Below are 17,461 nucleotides of genomic sequence, written 5' to 3'. Positions count from 1 at the left end.
TTTAAGTGAAAATGTTGAAACAGCTCTGTCAAAATTGTTTCTAGCAGTTAAGGCAGGATAACAGAATATACTTGTAGTACACAGCAAAGGCTAGAGATACATACATGTTAGTTATTAGTTAGGATATGGTGAGCTTCTGTACTGTAGGTATGTTGGAAAATGATGGACTATGAATATTGAAGGTTCCTGGGACATTTTGACAGCACTGAGAGGAATTAACATATAAATTTACAAAAGAAGGAGAAGTTCTTACCCTGTCCAGTTCTCTGTAATAAAAATATCATTTACATACATTTATTATATATGGTTTGCGTTTAAAGCCGATATAATGCACACTCTGATTGGCTAATTCTAGTGTATTATTTACATTTACATGGTATACCTCGGTAAAATCATTAAACTTTACGTGCAACTAAAATAAAAAAAAAAAAATAAAAATAAAATAAAAATAAATGCCTAACTCATAATAATTTAAAACACTTAAAACTAAAACAAATCTAATTATTTACTTGAAAACTATTCTCCCGTAATGCCCATGGGCCAATTACAGGCATGCTAAAAAGTCCTAACACAAAGTAAAAGGAAATTAAGAAAACTATTGCTTTTTTCCCGGAAAATTGTAGTGACTGAAGACAATGATTGAACACTCTGAGGGTGCATTCTATTACATGTACACTTACGAGATAAAATTTTAGGAGAATAGAGAATTTACAAAGTTATATCACAAACGAATTAGTACAGAACAGGACAAAGGGAACCGTACAGCCAGGGAGAAACTGAAACTTTTCTTCGACGAGCAAAAAGGCATGCATGCACAACAAAGAAAACAGTCAGCGACATTCTGTTAATAAGTTAGTTCATAAAAAAATAGCGTGAAGAAGAGAGCAGAGAAAGAGAGAGAGAGAGTGGAGAGAGGAGAGCACTCTCACCAACCACTGTGAATTGTGTATATATGTATGTAGAAGTTATTTTAATTACCGAGAAATGGTCAGGGCAAGAACTTCCGTCGTCAAATTTCAATTAACGGGTTAGACATATATCTTAGCGTGCGCCACATGTATTGTTTAATATTAAGTTGAAATAGACAAAGAGCTGATATTTTTGAAATCTTCTAAACTTTTTTGCTGTAAAAGGCAGGTCCAAAAGCCGATTTACCGTGTTTCTCTCACCATTCGTCCCAACACAAAGTAGTAAAGCTGTTTCTATTTACACTACGTTCCATGTACGTCGCCAGCTGTCAACGTATTTAAGAGCCACTGCCAGTAGTTATGGAGAACTTGACGTCAGGAGCAAAAATTCGAATTTTGTTTTATTGGGTCAACAAGAACCTTTTGGTGAACCATTTAGCCATTAAGACATGGTATATCCATAGCATAGGTTTTTTTTTTTTAGAACCTTTTATTTATGGAGATATTCGTATACTAGAAGTGTTACGACCGTCTCAAATCAGTTGAAATTTGGGGTGTACATCAGATAGTTGTATTTTTCAAACAGCCATAAAGTAGACAAAACGTAATTACTTCAAGATGATATTTAACTCAGAGAAATGATCAAAGCGTAAATTACAACCTGCCAGTACTGACCTGTTGAAAATGCTCAATTTTGCTTAAATTCCATGGGCCATCTTGGTTAATCAAGCGGCATTTCGGACTTTGCTAGATTTCACCAAAATGTGAACTCGGTGGAAACTTTAAAGTATGTTACAGGATTTAATCAGGATTTACGAAGAATATATACAAGGTGGTACGAGTTCTCGAATTCATCACTTTTGAGCAGAATGCATTGCATTAAATCAGAGTGCACTGCGCCAATTTTTACCAAAGTGCGTTGCGCCATGAACAACACGAGGATGTCTCACTCCTCGAGCTGTTGTCCTTTTTCGCGTGGATTCCAGTGAGAAAGTTTGCTCTGATTTATAATGGTAATTGAACTGAGTGGCATGGAGTGCAGTTTGGTCTGAAATCATACGCATGACTTCAAAATCGAACGAGCGCGCAGCGCGAGTTTGATTTGAAATCACAAGTATGATTTTAGACCAAAATTGCACGACACGAAGTTCAAGTGCCACTTTACAACTCATCCGAGCATGACAAAGAAACAAGCGGTTTTGAAGTCAGAACGAAAATAGTCTGCTTCAGGTATAAAAGTTCAATTCTCGTCGCCTGAATCAATGATGGAAGGTCTTTCTTTCTTCTGTGGTTGAGGCTGAGACTTTTCATTGTCTTTGGAGAAGGAATTTGAAGGTGCATCCTGCGTAATTCTTCGATGGATTTCTTTTGAGTTGTGAAACTCCCTCGAGTGCACGAAGCCCAGTGGATGGTACGTTTTTTTTCTTTCATATCGTTTAATGGCATGATTTTAAGGGAGTCCAGCTCGTTATCACCTCCGTTTCTTTTTGTGACCTCGGCGAAGGACTCAATACTCAGGACCTTGTCAAGTTCTTGCGGCGCCATCTGTTTCAAGATATTTCCAAGATGGCGGAACTAACACCAGCTTCGTAAGACGTTCATTCATTTACTGTTTTGTGGAGCGGGGCGTATTTTGACTATGTTTATTCACAGCGACAGAGTTGAGCTCTTTTGTTACTTCGTTTGAAACTACCAGAAACCTGGAAACATCTACCTTCTTGAGATGGCCCTGAATTTGTTGTTGTGTGGTTTTCGTTTGTTTATGTTTTACTGGACTCGGTATCATACGGATTTTGAACAGATGTTGAAGAAAAATCGCCAAAATGTTCGTCAACATGGACACTGAAAGTTGGAAACTTCCATTAAAGTAGGTGTTCAGCCTGAAGGAGCTGATAATCGTCATTTAGAAACTGTAATTAATTACATTCGTCAAGTTTTTTGGGGAAAAAAAAAACACAATAACAACAAAGTTTTGGCAATACTAGTTGGTAAATTCTCTACACAATGGCTTTTTGCCTTTCATTTTCCTGAAATTTTATTGTTTACTTTAAACTAATATTGAAATCTGATTTGCTGTTTTGTTTTACTGTCCCATTCTCAGTGGCTGAGAAAAAGATGCGATTTAGAGTAAAAAAAAGCGATTCGTGAATAAATCGCACCATTGAGAGCCAATCAGATTGCAAGGATAACCAGTGATTTCAAAATGGATTTAATAAACCTCTAAAGCGATGTGAAGGAGATAGATCGTGCTTGACTTTCACAACTCTTGCCTTTGTTCCCAATGCAGTGTGTAAAAGTTTGTAAATCTGGACGATTAATTGTGACATTTTAATCTTAAACTTAGTACGTCATTTCTTAGCGGTCTTTCCTCCTTGGTCGAACTCTTAAATGAAGAGAAATCGTTGTAACTAAAGCCTGTAGAATGATTAAAATAAACAAAAACCTTAGAACATGCTAATTTAATATATGCCGCAATCTGTTTCTTTTCATCCAAACATGAATCTCAGCTGAAGCTTGAGCATTTTCACACATCTCGATGGACGCGTATTCGACACAGTATGTCAACATTCTAGAGATGTTTAATGCGAACCAGTACAAAATTTATAGGTTAGATTTCTGCTCCAACAATTTGGTCTCATTAACCTCCTCTGATAAAGAGGAGGTTAATGTGTATTGTTTTATGTCCAAACATAGCTCATATCATTCATTAAACCATTTCGCTCCCAGTGGAGCATAGGTCAACGGAAACCGTTGCTCGCCATCTTGGTCTGTTTTGGGCTATCCTTTCAAGCTGCCACCAGGTGTAGCCTGCTTTGCTCGCCTCGTCATCTACCGTCCTCCTCCAGCTGTTTCTGGGACGGCCTCGGCTCCTCTTTTCCTGTGGGTTCCATCTCAGTGCCTGCTTAATGACATTGCAGTTAGTTTTCCTGGGGGTGTGCCCAATCCAACCCCACTTTCGCCTTCTTATCTGGATGTTGATCCTTCCCTGCTCAGTTGTTGTCCATGGTTCTACATTCTCATATCAGTAGCTCATATCAGTATGTACTTTTTTGCCTCGATCCCTTGTCACACCTCGCCGTCGATGCGTCATCATGCTCAAAGTTGATGCATTCAAACAGAGATTTTAAGTTTCACACCACGATTGGACAGTTTTTTAAGAAATAAAGGCTAATTTAAGTCTTGGAACGCGCAGATGGATGATAACTACGTTAAATATGTCAGAATATGCTACAGCATTACCAGGGTTTATTTAATGTGCAGAGGATAGAAGTTGTCTTCAAAACGGCGGCATTTTCTTGCACGTATTATGTACGTCAAGAAGGAAAATTGAGAAGTTTTGTTGATTATCACGTAGGGGCCAAACCAGCCGCCAAAATTTAACATTATTTCGCATTACTTAAAAAGTATTGACTCTTTCTACACCAAACTTGGCAGATGAGCAGGAGAGCTATGGCCAATTATATTTACGTGAAAAATGTCAGTAAATGTCAAAGTTGTGACGTCGCAGTGATGACGTCATGTTTTTTTGCACTTTTGAAGTTTTTAATACGCATATTTTTTACAATGTGTTCGAAAAAGCACATTAAGGGAGTTCAAACCTGAAAACATTTTGTCCATATCACAAAAATTAAGTGAAATATGGTATTTTTAATCATGAAAAATTGAGAAAAATCCCTAAATTTGAGCCGTAATTTTGTTTCAGCAAATGCAGCTATGTTGCGTATGTGATGTGCCAGATGACTTAAGCAAAAATAAAGTATAAGATCGGAATAAAGAATTATCGCTCTAGTGTTATTGCGTTAAAATTAGTTTTGTTACGTCATAACCTGTGACGTCACCCGTTTTTCACTGTTAATACCATCTTAACAAAGACGAAAATCAAATTTCTAAAACCATACGATTTTTGACATTATACTTTCTATTTTTCTAGATTATTAACCTTCCAAGAAAAAAAAAAAAAAAACTGAAACAAATGAACCAGAGAGATTGACTTAAGAAAAATAGTATGGTTAAGCAAATTGCGGGGGAGACAGCAAAGAGATATTTAATTTACCATATCTCGAAAAATAATCATGATGGCAAAAAACAGTTTCCGGCATTTTACTCCTCAAGTCAAGGCCTTTCCCATGACATAATCTTTACATCACATTTTACAAAAAAATTACAGCACGTTTTGGTGACGTCATCAATCATGACGTCATAATCTGACATTTTGTCACAACTTCCAAATAAGAAAAAACTGGAGAAGAAAGAAAGCTCATCTGCCAAACTTGGTTCAGGAATATATAAACCAAGCAAATATAGCCTTCATGAAACATTGGGGGGGGGGGGGGGTGGTTTGGTCCATTCCCAAGAAGACTAAAGAAAGAATACTTAGCTCTTATTAACCGAGCTGGAGGTCTGTATGGGAGAATCTTGACCGAGGTCGTAAGTACAGACCGAACGCAGTGAGGTCTGTACACACGACTGAGGTCAAGATTCTCCCTTACAGACCGACTTAGCTCGCTTAATGAGATGTTTATTATATGGCAAAGAAGAAAACTTTAATTAGTTTAATGTAACTAGTTTGCTGACATCTTGCTTGCGAACGGCGATGAGCTTAACTTAAATCTGCCGAAATTTGCTCGTCCTCTTTACTTTTTTTTTTTTTTTTTTTTTTTTTTTTTTTGTCATCAGGCTTTTTGGCACTTCCATAAATGATTGAGAAGAAAATAAAAACACGAGATTATGGACACCGCCATAATGTCATTTATGTGGAGGCCGACATTAGTTTACTAAACATTTTAGTATACTAAACATTTTAGTATTATGTTATCGTAATTGCTATGTGGCTGTTCTGAAGGCTGGAATTCGGCATATTTCCGTTCATCTATAATCAAATTTAATATCTTGAATTCCGCGGTTTATTCACAGCATACAAGGAGAGTGTTAGACATGCGTTCGCCCTCATTCTTCGTAACCTTCGAGGAGTACACATCAGAGAATTTTCCCACCTCTATCCCCAGTCATTCCGCCTTCACCAGTCACTGGCCTTTACTCTTGCTTACGGCTGGGCCTGTTTTCACGCCCACCTGCGCTAACGATCCGTCGAGTTTTTGGTAATTAAGCTGTCACTAAAGTTATTTTAGTCAATAAATCGCCATTCTCCAGGTCAAATTATTCCAGCTTGGTTATCTCACTTTTATTCTGGGTTGTCTTCCGGTAAACGACTGCCGGCTAATAATTAATGGTTTTCGTAGGCATCTACATGAAAGAAAATGGTGAACATTTTTGTATTTTAGTTTGCTACTTTTTCAACGCGAAATGAAACCGGTCTAGATGCCGGTCTAGATGGGAAAATCTAGACCGCGATCAATATCGATTTCAGCCAATCAAATTCGTGAACTCGGTAGTTCCCAGTCCTTGTGAGACACAGCCATATAATAAAGACTGTTATTTGACTTTAAAACTTCAAAATTGTCCAATGACCTCATCAGCACTCGCAAACTAAAGAAAGGAGACAGACCGTTATTAGACTTTTAAATTTTAAGATTGACCTCATCAGCTCTCGCAAACAGCTGTAAGGGTTAGTACAGATCAATCCACACGCGACATATTAATATTTTGCTAAAGCGTGAGATTGAATACTACTTGATTAGGAGCAACTGGAGATTGTTATTTAAAAGAATTTTTTTTTAGAATTCTGCTAAAACAGTATACCGGTAATTTCTTTACGATATAAATTACTAGCTCATAATCTAGTTGCTAATATTTCTTATTAAAGCTGTTACCTGTCCGCCTTTGGATACCCCGGATGGAGCCAATCTAACAAATCAACCCTCGTGTAACACCACGTACGGATCGAAATGCGTGTTTACCTGTAAAGATGGATTTGTCATGAACGGGACAGAAGGGGAGGCCCGGAATGTGACTAGGACGTGCTTACAATCTCGACAATGGAGTGGAAACTCAATTAACTGTACAGGTACTATTTTTAAATGGGACATAGCATCTTTTGTTGCAATTGCAAATATCTGTAATTAGAATGTTAAGGTAAATGTACGAAATCTACGAGATATTTGAGGTACAATAAGCTTACTTCTACGTTTTCCTTATTTTAATGACAAGTTTTAATTTTATGCGCTGGTTTACGTTTTCGTTAATTGGCTCTCGTCTTATTTGGGGCAATTTTAGTGACTGTTTGACGATATGGAAACGGCCACAAAGTAGACATGTACTCTCTCGTAGTTGGTTTATATGTTATATCGGGATCCACTAGTATCTGAGATCACAGAAGACTAGAATCAGCCTTTTCTAGTTAGGTTAGCTATGTGTCTGCTTTTGTTTGTTCGTTTTCTCCATAATTTAAACTCTGCTCTGGATTTCTCAGTCTTATCATGTTAAGGACGACAAAGATGTCAATATCTTTTTTTATAAAATACCTTTTAAGTCCCTGTGTTAATTGAAGTGTCTGACTTAGTGGTCAGCACTTTTCGTCATATTTATAACAAGTGTACACGCCATCAGCAATGCCACTCCGCCATTTTGATTACTATTGTCAAAGAAGGGAGTTCTGGGTGAACTTGTGTCGCTGCTAGGTGAAACATGACATTCTAAAGGTAGTAAGTCATTTGTCTTTGAGACATACTTTTTCTTATATTGGTTGACCATCAAGAAACGAAATAGTTGTTGCATATATAGTTATATACAGGATACTATATAATTCATTACGCTAATACTTTTAGGTGTTTTCTTAGCGTCTTCATGAAGCTAAATGACGAGATAGTGCGAAAATAAGAACGACTCTTTTTTCTTGTACTTGAAAATAAAGGCGAAATGAAAGACACGTCATAGATTCGTTTCATTAAATTCTTCCCCGCAATCTCTTACCATGGCAACGATCTGACGCAATCAATTGTTCACTCAAAATTGGAATCTATTGTCTTATTTAGAAAACGGGTCGGTGAAATCTTCTAAAACTGCTATATTAGATGTTATCAGGAATGATCTTCAATTTTGTCTCGCAGATGAAAGAAAAAGCTTATTTTCGACTATTAGTTTATTATTATTATTGTTATTATTATTTTATCTTACAGATTTTGTTAAAAAATCGGTTGATATACGTAGTTAATTATTTTTAGTCGTCACCGAAAATTAAAAAAAAAAAAAAAAAAAAAAAGCGGAGATATAGACACGCGTATTTGAAAATAAAGAAAGCATTCCGAGTTGGCAAGATCCGTGTTTACGTATGCGCGGAGTTTTTTCCTACGTGGTCAATTGAGTCCACGCGCGCGGAATAATCGGCAAAGTAAGGGAACACATGATGTCAACTTCAAGCTGTTCTTGCCAACTATTTGTCTGTTTGTTTGTTTGTTTTTTATGAATGGGAGATATTTTTTCAATCAATCTTTTTCATGGATTAGAAGAAAAATGACCAAATCAGGAGGGTAAAGTTTGCATAAGCGTCCTTCAATATCTATTTAATGCAAGAAATGTTCTTTTGTCTAATGTTGTTTTTTATTCGTGGACATTCAAGTCCAGAAATGATTTTTTCTCGCCTAATTTGCAGTTGCTAAAATCATCATTACAACTGAATGGTTCACATCTTCATTTTATTTGTATCAACGATCGCTTGTAATGGTTTCATTCAATTGCAAACCTGGCCTGCCCGGTTTTACCCGTGCGTTGAAAATTTAAAAGCAAACAAAACAATTCAAATAAGTCTTAAGCTTATCTAACCAAGATACTTCGCGTTCTTCGCTAGTGCTGTGCCCACCTTTCCTCGTCCCAATCAAACGATTTTTTTTTAGCCATATCGCCTTTCAGTAAAGTAAGTACTCGAGCATTTTGTTTCGTTTCGTTTTTTGTTTTAGTTTTTGAATTTTGGCAAACGACGAAACGCCACCAAACGTGTCACGAAATTCAACTATCGAGCTTCATGGGCTATGTTTTAGGTGTTTTTCCTTCTGCCTCTTTCTTACTTTCACTGGACGGATCTCCCCAGCATATTCTTAGCTAAAGCGACGAAGCCGCGATAACGAGTGCCAAAACCGCATTAACGAGCGGCGAAGCCGCGAAGAACCTGGGGGAGACACAACTGAGAAACCGCCGGTACGGATGACCGGCAGTTTTTGTTAGTCCAGTACGCTGGCGTACGGGCCATTGCCAGTGGATCAGAAGGCTCATTCATCGGTCATATTTTCGCTAATCTCCCAAAGGACAGCTCTAAGGAAGAACATTGATTACAACGCAGATCTTTGGCGTGTAAACAGAAACTAATTGAGAAAGCGTTGTCGAAACCGTTATCGCGCCTCGATATTCTTCGCGACTATCGCGAAATTGTTAAATGCCAAACACGAGCAAGAAACAACTGTAAACAACCTGCCTTATAGGGGAGATGTGATGGCCGTTTTCCCAACAGGCTCTGGCAAAAGTAATATTTTTACCGTGTTCCACTGTTTGCGCTTACCAGCCAAGAATTGTCGTCTACGAGAACCAGTATCATTGTTGTTTTGCTGCTAAAGATGACCAAATGTCAGAAATATTATCGCTGAACTTCACAGCAATGAAATTGTCGCCTGATGTTTTATGTCCTTTTCTTTTTTGAGGACTTCGATCGGGGCTTGCTTTTCTTTCTGCAGGTACGAGTAGATGAAATTATGAACTTCAAAAGCGTTTCTTAGATTAAAGTTTACACCAAAGGAAATTGTTCCGGATTCGTGATGAATCCGGAACGTTTTAATACCGGATTAGTTTTGCACGGTTTACACAAAACTGGACGAATCCGAAATAAAGGCTTCCCGGTTTTGTCGTGTCTCCGGAGATTTTGAATCCGGAATCTAAAGTGGTAACTTTGATTCCAAAAACTTTTGAATACGGAGAGTTTTGTCGTGTAAACGATTTTTTCTCGAATCCGGATATTTTTTCGCCTGCGATACTTTGAGTTTGCGGTAGAACGAAAATGGCGAATTACATGTAGTCGAGTCGTAGGCACATTGATGGCCATTTGATAGCGGTTGCTAGCTTATTAGCTCGTTCTGTTACAGGTGAAGGCAGTCACTTTTATTATGGGTAATGCAATATTCCTCAGAAACCCAATTCATCGACGCAAACAATATTGACGTCCTCCGTAGTTTATCGGAGATGACGACGATGGCACGATCGAAAGCCTGGATGGCTCTAGATATTAAATACAGAACAGAATAAATACCTGGAGGGAGATGACACGATGGACAACAGTACCGTAGTCAGCCAGTGGAAAGAGAACATCAGACTGTCTCAACCGGCTACCCCTAGGCTTTTTTTTTTTGGAGGCATTTTGTTTCTCGTTGTCGACTTTTTAACCATTCCATCGTGAATGCTCCCGGAGTAATCGTCGTGTGTAAACGGTTAGGAATCCGAATATCCTTTCAGTGTAAACCCCTACTAATCCGAACAGTCTAAAATTGATGAATCCGGAAACTTTTACGAATCCGGAAAAATTTCTTCTAGTGTAAACCTAGCCTTTTTTTACGTGCACAGGCATGGCAAACTCGATCATATGATGTGTCTAATCTTTCCATTTCTTGACCAATGTCAGATTTCTGACAAAGTGCCATTTTGAAATCCTTTACGATCAGCGACATTGAAAAGATTTTGCAAGAAAATGGTTAAATTCTCTGAATTTGATCTTGGGCGGACAACAACAAAGCCTACAATTATTGTTTACACTTCTCTCGATTCCTCTCTTAATCATAGCAGGCTTTGCCCTGCGCCGCCATCGAGCAAAGACCGAATCGGATAGTTTTGTTTGATAGACTCTACAGTATCACAGTGACTTTTCCTTACCAAGTTTCTTATTACAATCTATGCTCTGATTAGCTGTGTTAATACAATCCAAAACACTTGTCAAAATATGAAATAGGCGACAGCAATAAAAAAATGCGGGTAATTTGGGCAGTCGTTTCCTCGCGGGTTCGCCACTTTGTGCTCTCGCACTTAAATTGCTTTAAAAAAAATCCTTAAACCTTCAAGCCACGCAGGCTGACACATTGTGTATGAAAGTTGCCCAGAGCAAATGAAAAAAAACAACTCTTGCTAGGCCCATAAATTCGTGTGGAATGCTGCGAGGGAAGCCACGATCGTTTTTCTGAGAGTTTTTCTCGGTCGTTGCGAGTGAAAGTGACGCAAATATAACGCTAAAGTAAGAAAGTAACCAAGAAAGAGGCATTCCTGATAGATTGAAGCAAATTATTAACACCAAAAAGCTTTCGCCCACGATCCCTTAAGAGGCACTTAAAAAGGAAGCAAAAATACACCACAGACGCGCTATATTGTTTACATTGCTTCGTGGTTTTCGTAGGTTTTTACAACTCGAGCTCGCAATATTAGAATCCAATTTACGCTTGCGCCATAAAAGTATTTCAAGCCACCTTAAAGTGCAGGGGATAGATTTTGTCTTCAAAATGGCGAAATGTTCTTGCGTGTATTTCGTACCTACAGGAGGAAGATTTAGAGAAATTGCTGGCTATTGATCAATTCCCAAGAAGACTAAAGAAAGGCAACAGACCGTTATTAGACTTTAAAACTTAAAAATTGTCGAATGACCACATCAGCTTCGGAAAACAGCTTTAAGTTTCAAACACACAGATCAATTTACGCGTGATGTATTTGCTAAAGCGTAAAATTTAATACTACTTGATGAGGAGTAACTGGAAATTGTTATTTAAAAGAAATTTGTTTAGAGTTCTGCTAGAACAGTATACTTACTTCATGATATAAATTACTAGCTCATAATCTAGTCGCTAATATTTCTTATTAAAGCTGTTACCTGTCCGCCTTTGGATACCCCGGATGGAGCCAATCTAACAAATCAGCCCTCGTGTAACACCACGTACGGATCGAAATGCGTGTTTACCTGTAAAGATGGATTTGTCATGAACAGGAAAGAAGGGGAGGCCCGGAATGTGACTAGAACGTGCTTACAATCTCGACAATGGAGTGGAAACTCAATTAACTGTACAGGTACTCAGTATTTTTAAATAGGACATAGCATCTTTTGTTGCAATTGCAATTTTCAACGCGAAACAAAACTGGTCTAGATGGCGGTCTAGATGGGAAAATCTAGACCGCGGTCAATATCGATTTCAGCCAATCAAATTCGTGAATTCAGTAGTTCCCAGTCCTTGTGAGACACAGCCATATAATAAAGACTGTTATTAGACTTTAAAACTTCAAAATTGTCCAATGACCTCATCAGCTCTCGCAAACTAAAGAAAGGAAACAGACCGTTATTAGACTTTTAAATTTTAAAATTGACCTCATCAGCTCTCGCAAACAGCTGTAAGTGTTAGTACAGATCAATCCACTCAATTAACTGTACAGGTACTATTTTTAGATGGGACATAGCATCTTTTGTTGCAATTGCAAATGTCTGTAATTAGAATGTTAAAGTGCCAGTTCGGTGAAATTTTCCAAATTCTATGTTTGTACAGTTTTCGAAAGTTTATGTGGCGGATACTTACCAGGTCAAGCAGTTTTTCAACCCGAGCACTGGAAGTCCGTTTTTTCCCACGGCATTTCTTGCAATTTTGAGTCCGCCATTTATCGGCCATGTTCCTACCGGGCAGTAGGAGGCATGGGCCTAGTGACGTCAGATTCGTCACGAAAACCTTCAAAAACCGTTTTTTACCAGTAATAGGTAAATGTCGAGTTAAAAAATGCTGGGAAAGAATGCGCATGGTATCAGTACTATTGATGATCTCAATACTAGAGTCACTTTGCACAGTAGTCCCGCACTAAAAAAACGTGCACGTTAGGTGGATGAGATTTATCTAAACTTTAATCTTGTCGGTGATTTTGCGATCTGCTCTAAACACTTTAAAATGCCTTGCTTTGAGCGTCCAATATACATGCCTGGCTTTAGACGTAAAATCCAGCCAGGGTCGGCTCCAACAATGTGGAAAGATATTGCGGAAAAAAAATCAATTTCAGGAAATCCGGTGGGAAATCCAAGCAAACCAAATCGAAATCAAGTGAAGGGGATCGTAAACAACGAGTAAGCCATTTAAAGACACAACGGAAAGATGAATATTGAATACTGACTACGATCGAAATATTTAAGAGTAACTTAGAACAGAAAATATATTGGGAAAATAAATACTCAAAAAAGAGAAAAGAAGATTTGCAGTCGTACGATTTATACTTGACGAGTTGAGTAGTATCACAAACGAAATCGAACAAGCGAGCGTGTCAAAGACGAGTCAGTTTTCTAATCTTTTACAGAGCATTTTCGAAGGTGGAATTTGTTTATCTTATTGATATTCTTTCGTGCATAAATTACAATGAAACGGTGAAAACACACAAAACAACTAAGAAGTGAAAATGATTCAAAGTTGAATATTCTTTTTTGTTTGAGGTCTTAACCAATTGTTAACACTGATAAGAAAATAACTCTGCGAAGTTGTATTGGCGTAGAGCGTCTTCCAAGGCATCAGCAGAGACAAGCACTAGCACAATATAATTACTGGAGGTAGAAAAACAAATCACATCAAATTATCGTATGAAAAAGGGACGCCTAATTATAAACAATGTTCACCACTAGGCCGTCACAAAGTCTTTAAGCAGGCAGCTTTGTGTGAAGGCAGCTGATTTTGCAATACATGTACTTTTTTTAAAGAATCAGATACATGTAAATAACTCAGCAGACATCACAAAGTAGATGGTGATTTTTGTTATTTTTTACAACCCCGTCATCAGTATATAACTTCACAAGATCGGTTGACATAACGAGTTGAAAATATCAACATTTGCAAGATGTCCACTTGTTCGCTTTTGGACAAGTGGGAGGAGTATTTACAATGTTCATGCAAATGAAGAGGGCAACTTCTAAGTCAGAGGAGAGGGCTTATGGAACTTACAGTATTCCCTTTTAGATTGCAAATGAACAAAGAAACAATCCCACAGGCTATGTAGCTACAGTGTAGTCCAAGTAGCTTCAATTAGAGTGATTTCTTGTCACAGTGAAAATTTGGAGAATTCCATGTAGTATATGTCTTCTGGTTTCCTTTCTTTTGTTCCTTTAATTTGTGCCTTACAGTCACTGGCAGTTAGTTTTGCCTGTTAGATAAAATCACTGTATGGGTTTATAATTATTTATAGCCAAATGTGCCACGATGTTCGGTAAACTCCTGTGTCAGGTACTTGTAAAAGATTAATTTTTTAACAATAAATGTAATTACTCTTTCCTGATTTTGCGGGAATGAGTAATGAGAATGCGAATGTTATTTAAACGGGTATTTTATGTTAAAATTACTATACAAGCATCTTTTCGTCTCCTTTTAGTCGAGTACTAATAAAACTGTGTACTATCAGTGCAGGAAGGGGGGGGGGGGGTTACTCTGGATTTCAAGTGACAGGAATGATCAAATGGGGGCAAAAATCAAAACCCAAAGAAATATTTGAGGTACAATAAGTACTTCTACGTTTATCTTATTTTAATGACAAGTTTTAACTCTTATGCCATGGTTTACGTTTTCGTTGATTGGTTCTCGTCTTATTTGAGACAATTTTGTTAACTGTTTGATGATATGAAAACGACCACAAAGTAAACATTTACTTCCTCGTAGTTGGTTGATAAGTAAGATCGAGTTCCGCTATCCTCTCAGATCGCAAAATATTATAATCAGTCTTTTTCAATAGGGTTAGCCACGTGTCTGTTTTTGCTTGTTCGGTTTCTCCATAATTTGAACTCCACTCTGGATTTTTCACTGTTGCCATGTTAAGAACGACAAAGATGGCAAAATCTTTTAAATAGCTTTTAAGCCACTCTTGTAATTGTAGTGTCTGACTTAGTGGTCAACACTTTTCGTCACATAGAGAATAAATGCGCACGCCATCAGTTATGCCACTCCGCCATTTCGATTATCATTGTCAAAGATGGGAGTTCTGGGTGAACTTGTGTCGCTATTAGCTGACACATGACAGTCTTATGGTAGTAAGTCATTTGTTTTTTAGGCATACTATTCCTTACGTACCTTGACTGACCATCAATGAGTGAAATAGTTGTTGCGGATATCGTTACACACAAGATACTTTACAATTTATTACGCGAATACTTTTACGAGTTCTCTTAGCCTCCTCGTGAAGTTAAAGGACGTGATAGTGCAAAACTCTTTTCACTTGTACTTGAAAATAACGCAACAATTTACTTGGTACAAGATATTTCCTCTGTTCTATGCTTCAGGTCCTTGCGGTATGAACAACGGGCAAGATAACAAGACATGTGAAAAGAGTAAGTCATTTGTCCTTCGGGCATTCTTTTCCTTATATTTTTTTGGCCATCAACAAATGAAATAGCTGTTTACATACATGATACATTTCAATTTATTGCCCTTATAATTTTACGTTGCCTTGTTGTAGGACAAACTTTTGACAGGTTCTTCCATTCCTTATCAGTTTCATTGTTTCTTTCCGTTTTCTCAAAATACTTTTTCAGTGACTCAGATTCATTTAAAACTTTATCTTCTCTTGACGTGTTTTGCCTCACCTCTGCTATGAAGTCTTCATATAATGCCCTGTTCTCTTGCTCCATGTGTATATTTTTTTAACTTCTTCCACAAAAACATACATTCTTTAGCTCACCCTTAAGAGAGATTGTTGTTTTTTTCTTTCCGGCCCAACGTGGCTTTAACTGGCTTGATATTAGTGCAAATTTAACGTGCACGCGCTCCTCGATTCTTGTGGCGTTCTCTTTTTCAGCAGAACCACATCCATGCGGGGATATTTTCATTCAAAATTTTTACAAACGTGTTTAACTCGGATGTATTTCTTTTCATCATTTCTCATCACAGTAGCGCTGAAAATGGTATGTCAATGAAGCAGAACGATTCCATACGCTTTCGTCTTTGTTCCTCTAAACTGGTTATTTCTCCGCGGCTGGTCAGATAGTCCACGGATGTCTTCCGAGACAAATCCCCTCAAGACCTCTTTTACCGACATTAATGAATGAAAATGTCACAAAAACTTTATCATGAATGAAATAGTACTACAAGTTGCCAAATTTTACGCGCGTTTAGTATGCTCGTATGCAGACTTTACCTTTTTTTTTCACCTAGTTATATTTCGCGGCAATTTTAGGGAGGCGCGGTGGCCTCATGGTTAGTGCGCTCGTCTCCGGATCGAGCGGTCCGGGTTCGAGCCCTGGCCGGGGACATTGTGTTGTGTTCTTGGGCAGGACACTTTACTCTCACAGTGCCTCTCTCCACCCAGGTGTATAAATGGGTACCGGCGAACTTAACGCTGGGGGTAACCCTGCGATGGACTAGCATCCCATCCAGGGGGGAGTAGAAATACCCTTAGTCGCTTCATGCTACAGAAACCGGGATAAGCTCCGGCTTGGTAGGCCACTTGGCTCGTATGCAGACTTTACCTTTTTTTTACCCAGTTATGTTTCGCGGCAATTTTACCTTAATGTTTATTTTGCCAATAAAGTTTAATATATATATACTTCTCACAAGCATCCACCCTTGTAGTCTATCATAACTGTCATATGAATTAAACACAAATGAACACAAACTCTAACTTTTTAACATAATGATCTAAAGTGTTCATAGGACCAATCACGAGTCATGTATTACAAGAATGAACTAGTACTTAGGCCTTCACCAAATTATTACAGCAAGATGGCGGTGAAGCGCAAACGGTATTTAAACAAGCAGGCATTCTCCAATGATGGAAGTCGTCACTGACGCTACCGTGTGCTTATATCACGAGCCGAACTTTCACCTTTGTTGTGATGAGATGGGAAGGAGGAGGACGCATTTTGAGAGAACAAAAACTCTGAGATGTTAAATAAACGAATGTGTTCTTAAAACTCCGGAGCTAGCAAATGCGAATTTCCCAATTGTGTTGTCGTCAGCAAACAACAAAAAATGGCATTTTTGAGAGCGATGGTCCATTCTATAGACGTTTGCACGGACGACCAATGTTTATTACATCGTGTTTGTACTTTTTTTTTTTTTTGTCTTGTTTTGTTGGGAAGCGCGAAAGTTAAGTCTGGGAGTTTAATTTTGCTCAAGCTAATATCTGAACACGGTGCTATTCAATAGGAGATCAAACAAATTGCTAAGCTCTGTAGCAGCCCGGGCTATTTATTGTAGAAGCTAATGGGCTGGCGTGAAATTTAATTGTGGCCATGTTTACTCATTGATCCCCCCCTCCCCCCCTCCCCCGCCTCAAAAAAAAAAAAAAAAAAAAAAAAAAAAGAAAAACCTCCTAAAACACACGGCACTTCTCGAAACGGGTACAAATGTTACAGAAATTCCGTGGGAAGGGTTCCAGAAAATCCGGAAATTGTTAATTTTCCGAAAAGCGGGGCGGCACTTTATTTACAGAGACGGTACTTAATTTCAAAATCCAAAACAAATAATAGCACCTTTTTAACAATGCCACCCTCTTTGATTATTGAAAACAATGTTTTTGATATTCTCATGAAAAAATCAAAAACCAAACATTATATTCACGCATAATTTTAGTTATGTCGAGCCATGACGGTCACGCAGTGGTCCGTAGGTCTGGTTTGTGTCAAGTATCAC

The 17,461-nt window shown here is 38.1% G+C and overlaps 1 protein-coding gene and 1 pseudogene across 2 annotated transcripts in view; one reads left to right on the top strand and one right to left on the bottom strand.

The window, feature by feature from the left end:
• Positions 1-17,461, bottom strand: part of LOC149096434 (adenosine receptor A3-like) — a 319,741-nt pseudogene that overhangs the window by 36,720 nt on the left and 265,560 nt on the right. The window lies entirely within an intron of this gene.
• Positions 1-17,461, top strand: part of LOC110040726 (uncharacterized) — an 84,804-nt gene that overhangs the window by 21,750 nt on the left and 45,593 nt on the right. The window contains exons 4-5 of the mRNA XM_089280665.1: positions 6,673-6,873; positions 11,691-11,891. Coding sequence (XP_089136791.1) covers positions 6,673-6,873; positions 11,691-11,891 — 402 coding nt within the window. The remainder of the gene's footprint in view (positions 1-6,672; positions 6,874-11,690; positions 11,892-17,461) is intronic.

This window comes from Orbicella faveolata, unplaced genomic scaffold (genome assembly GCF_042242905.1).
Source record: "Orbicella faveolata isolate gen_17 unplaced genomic scaffold, um_ofav_v1 contig_48, whole genome shotgun sequence".
Taxonomy (NCBI): domain Eukaryota; kingdom Metazoa; phylum Cnidaria; class Anthozoa; order Scleractinia; family Merulinidae; genus Orbicella; species Orbicella faveolata.
This window is presented reverse-complemented; position numbering and strand designations above follow the sequence as displayed.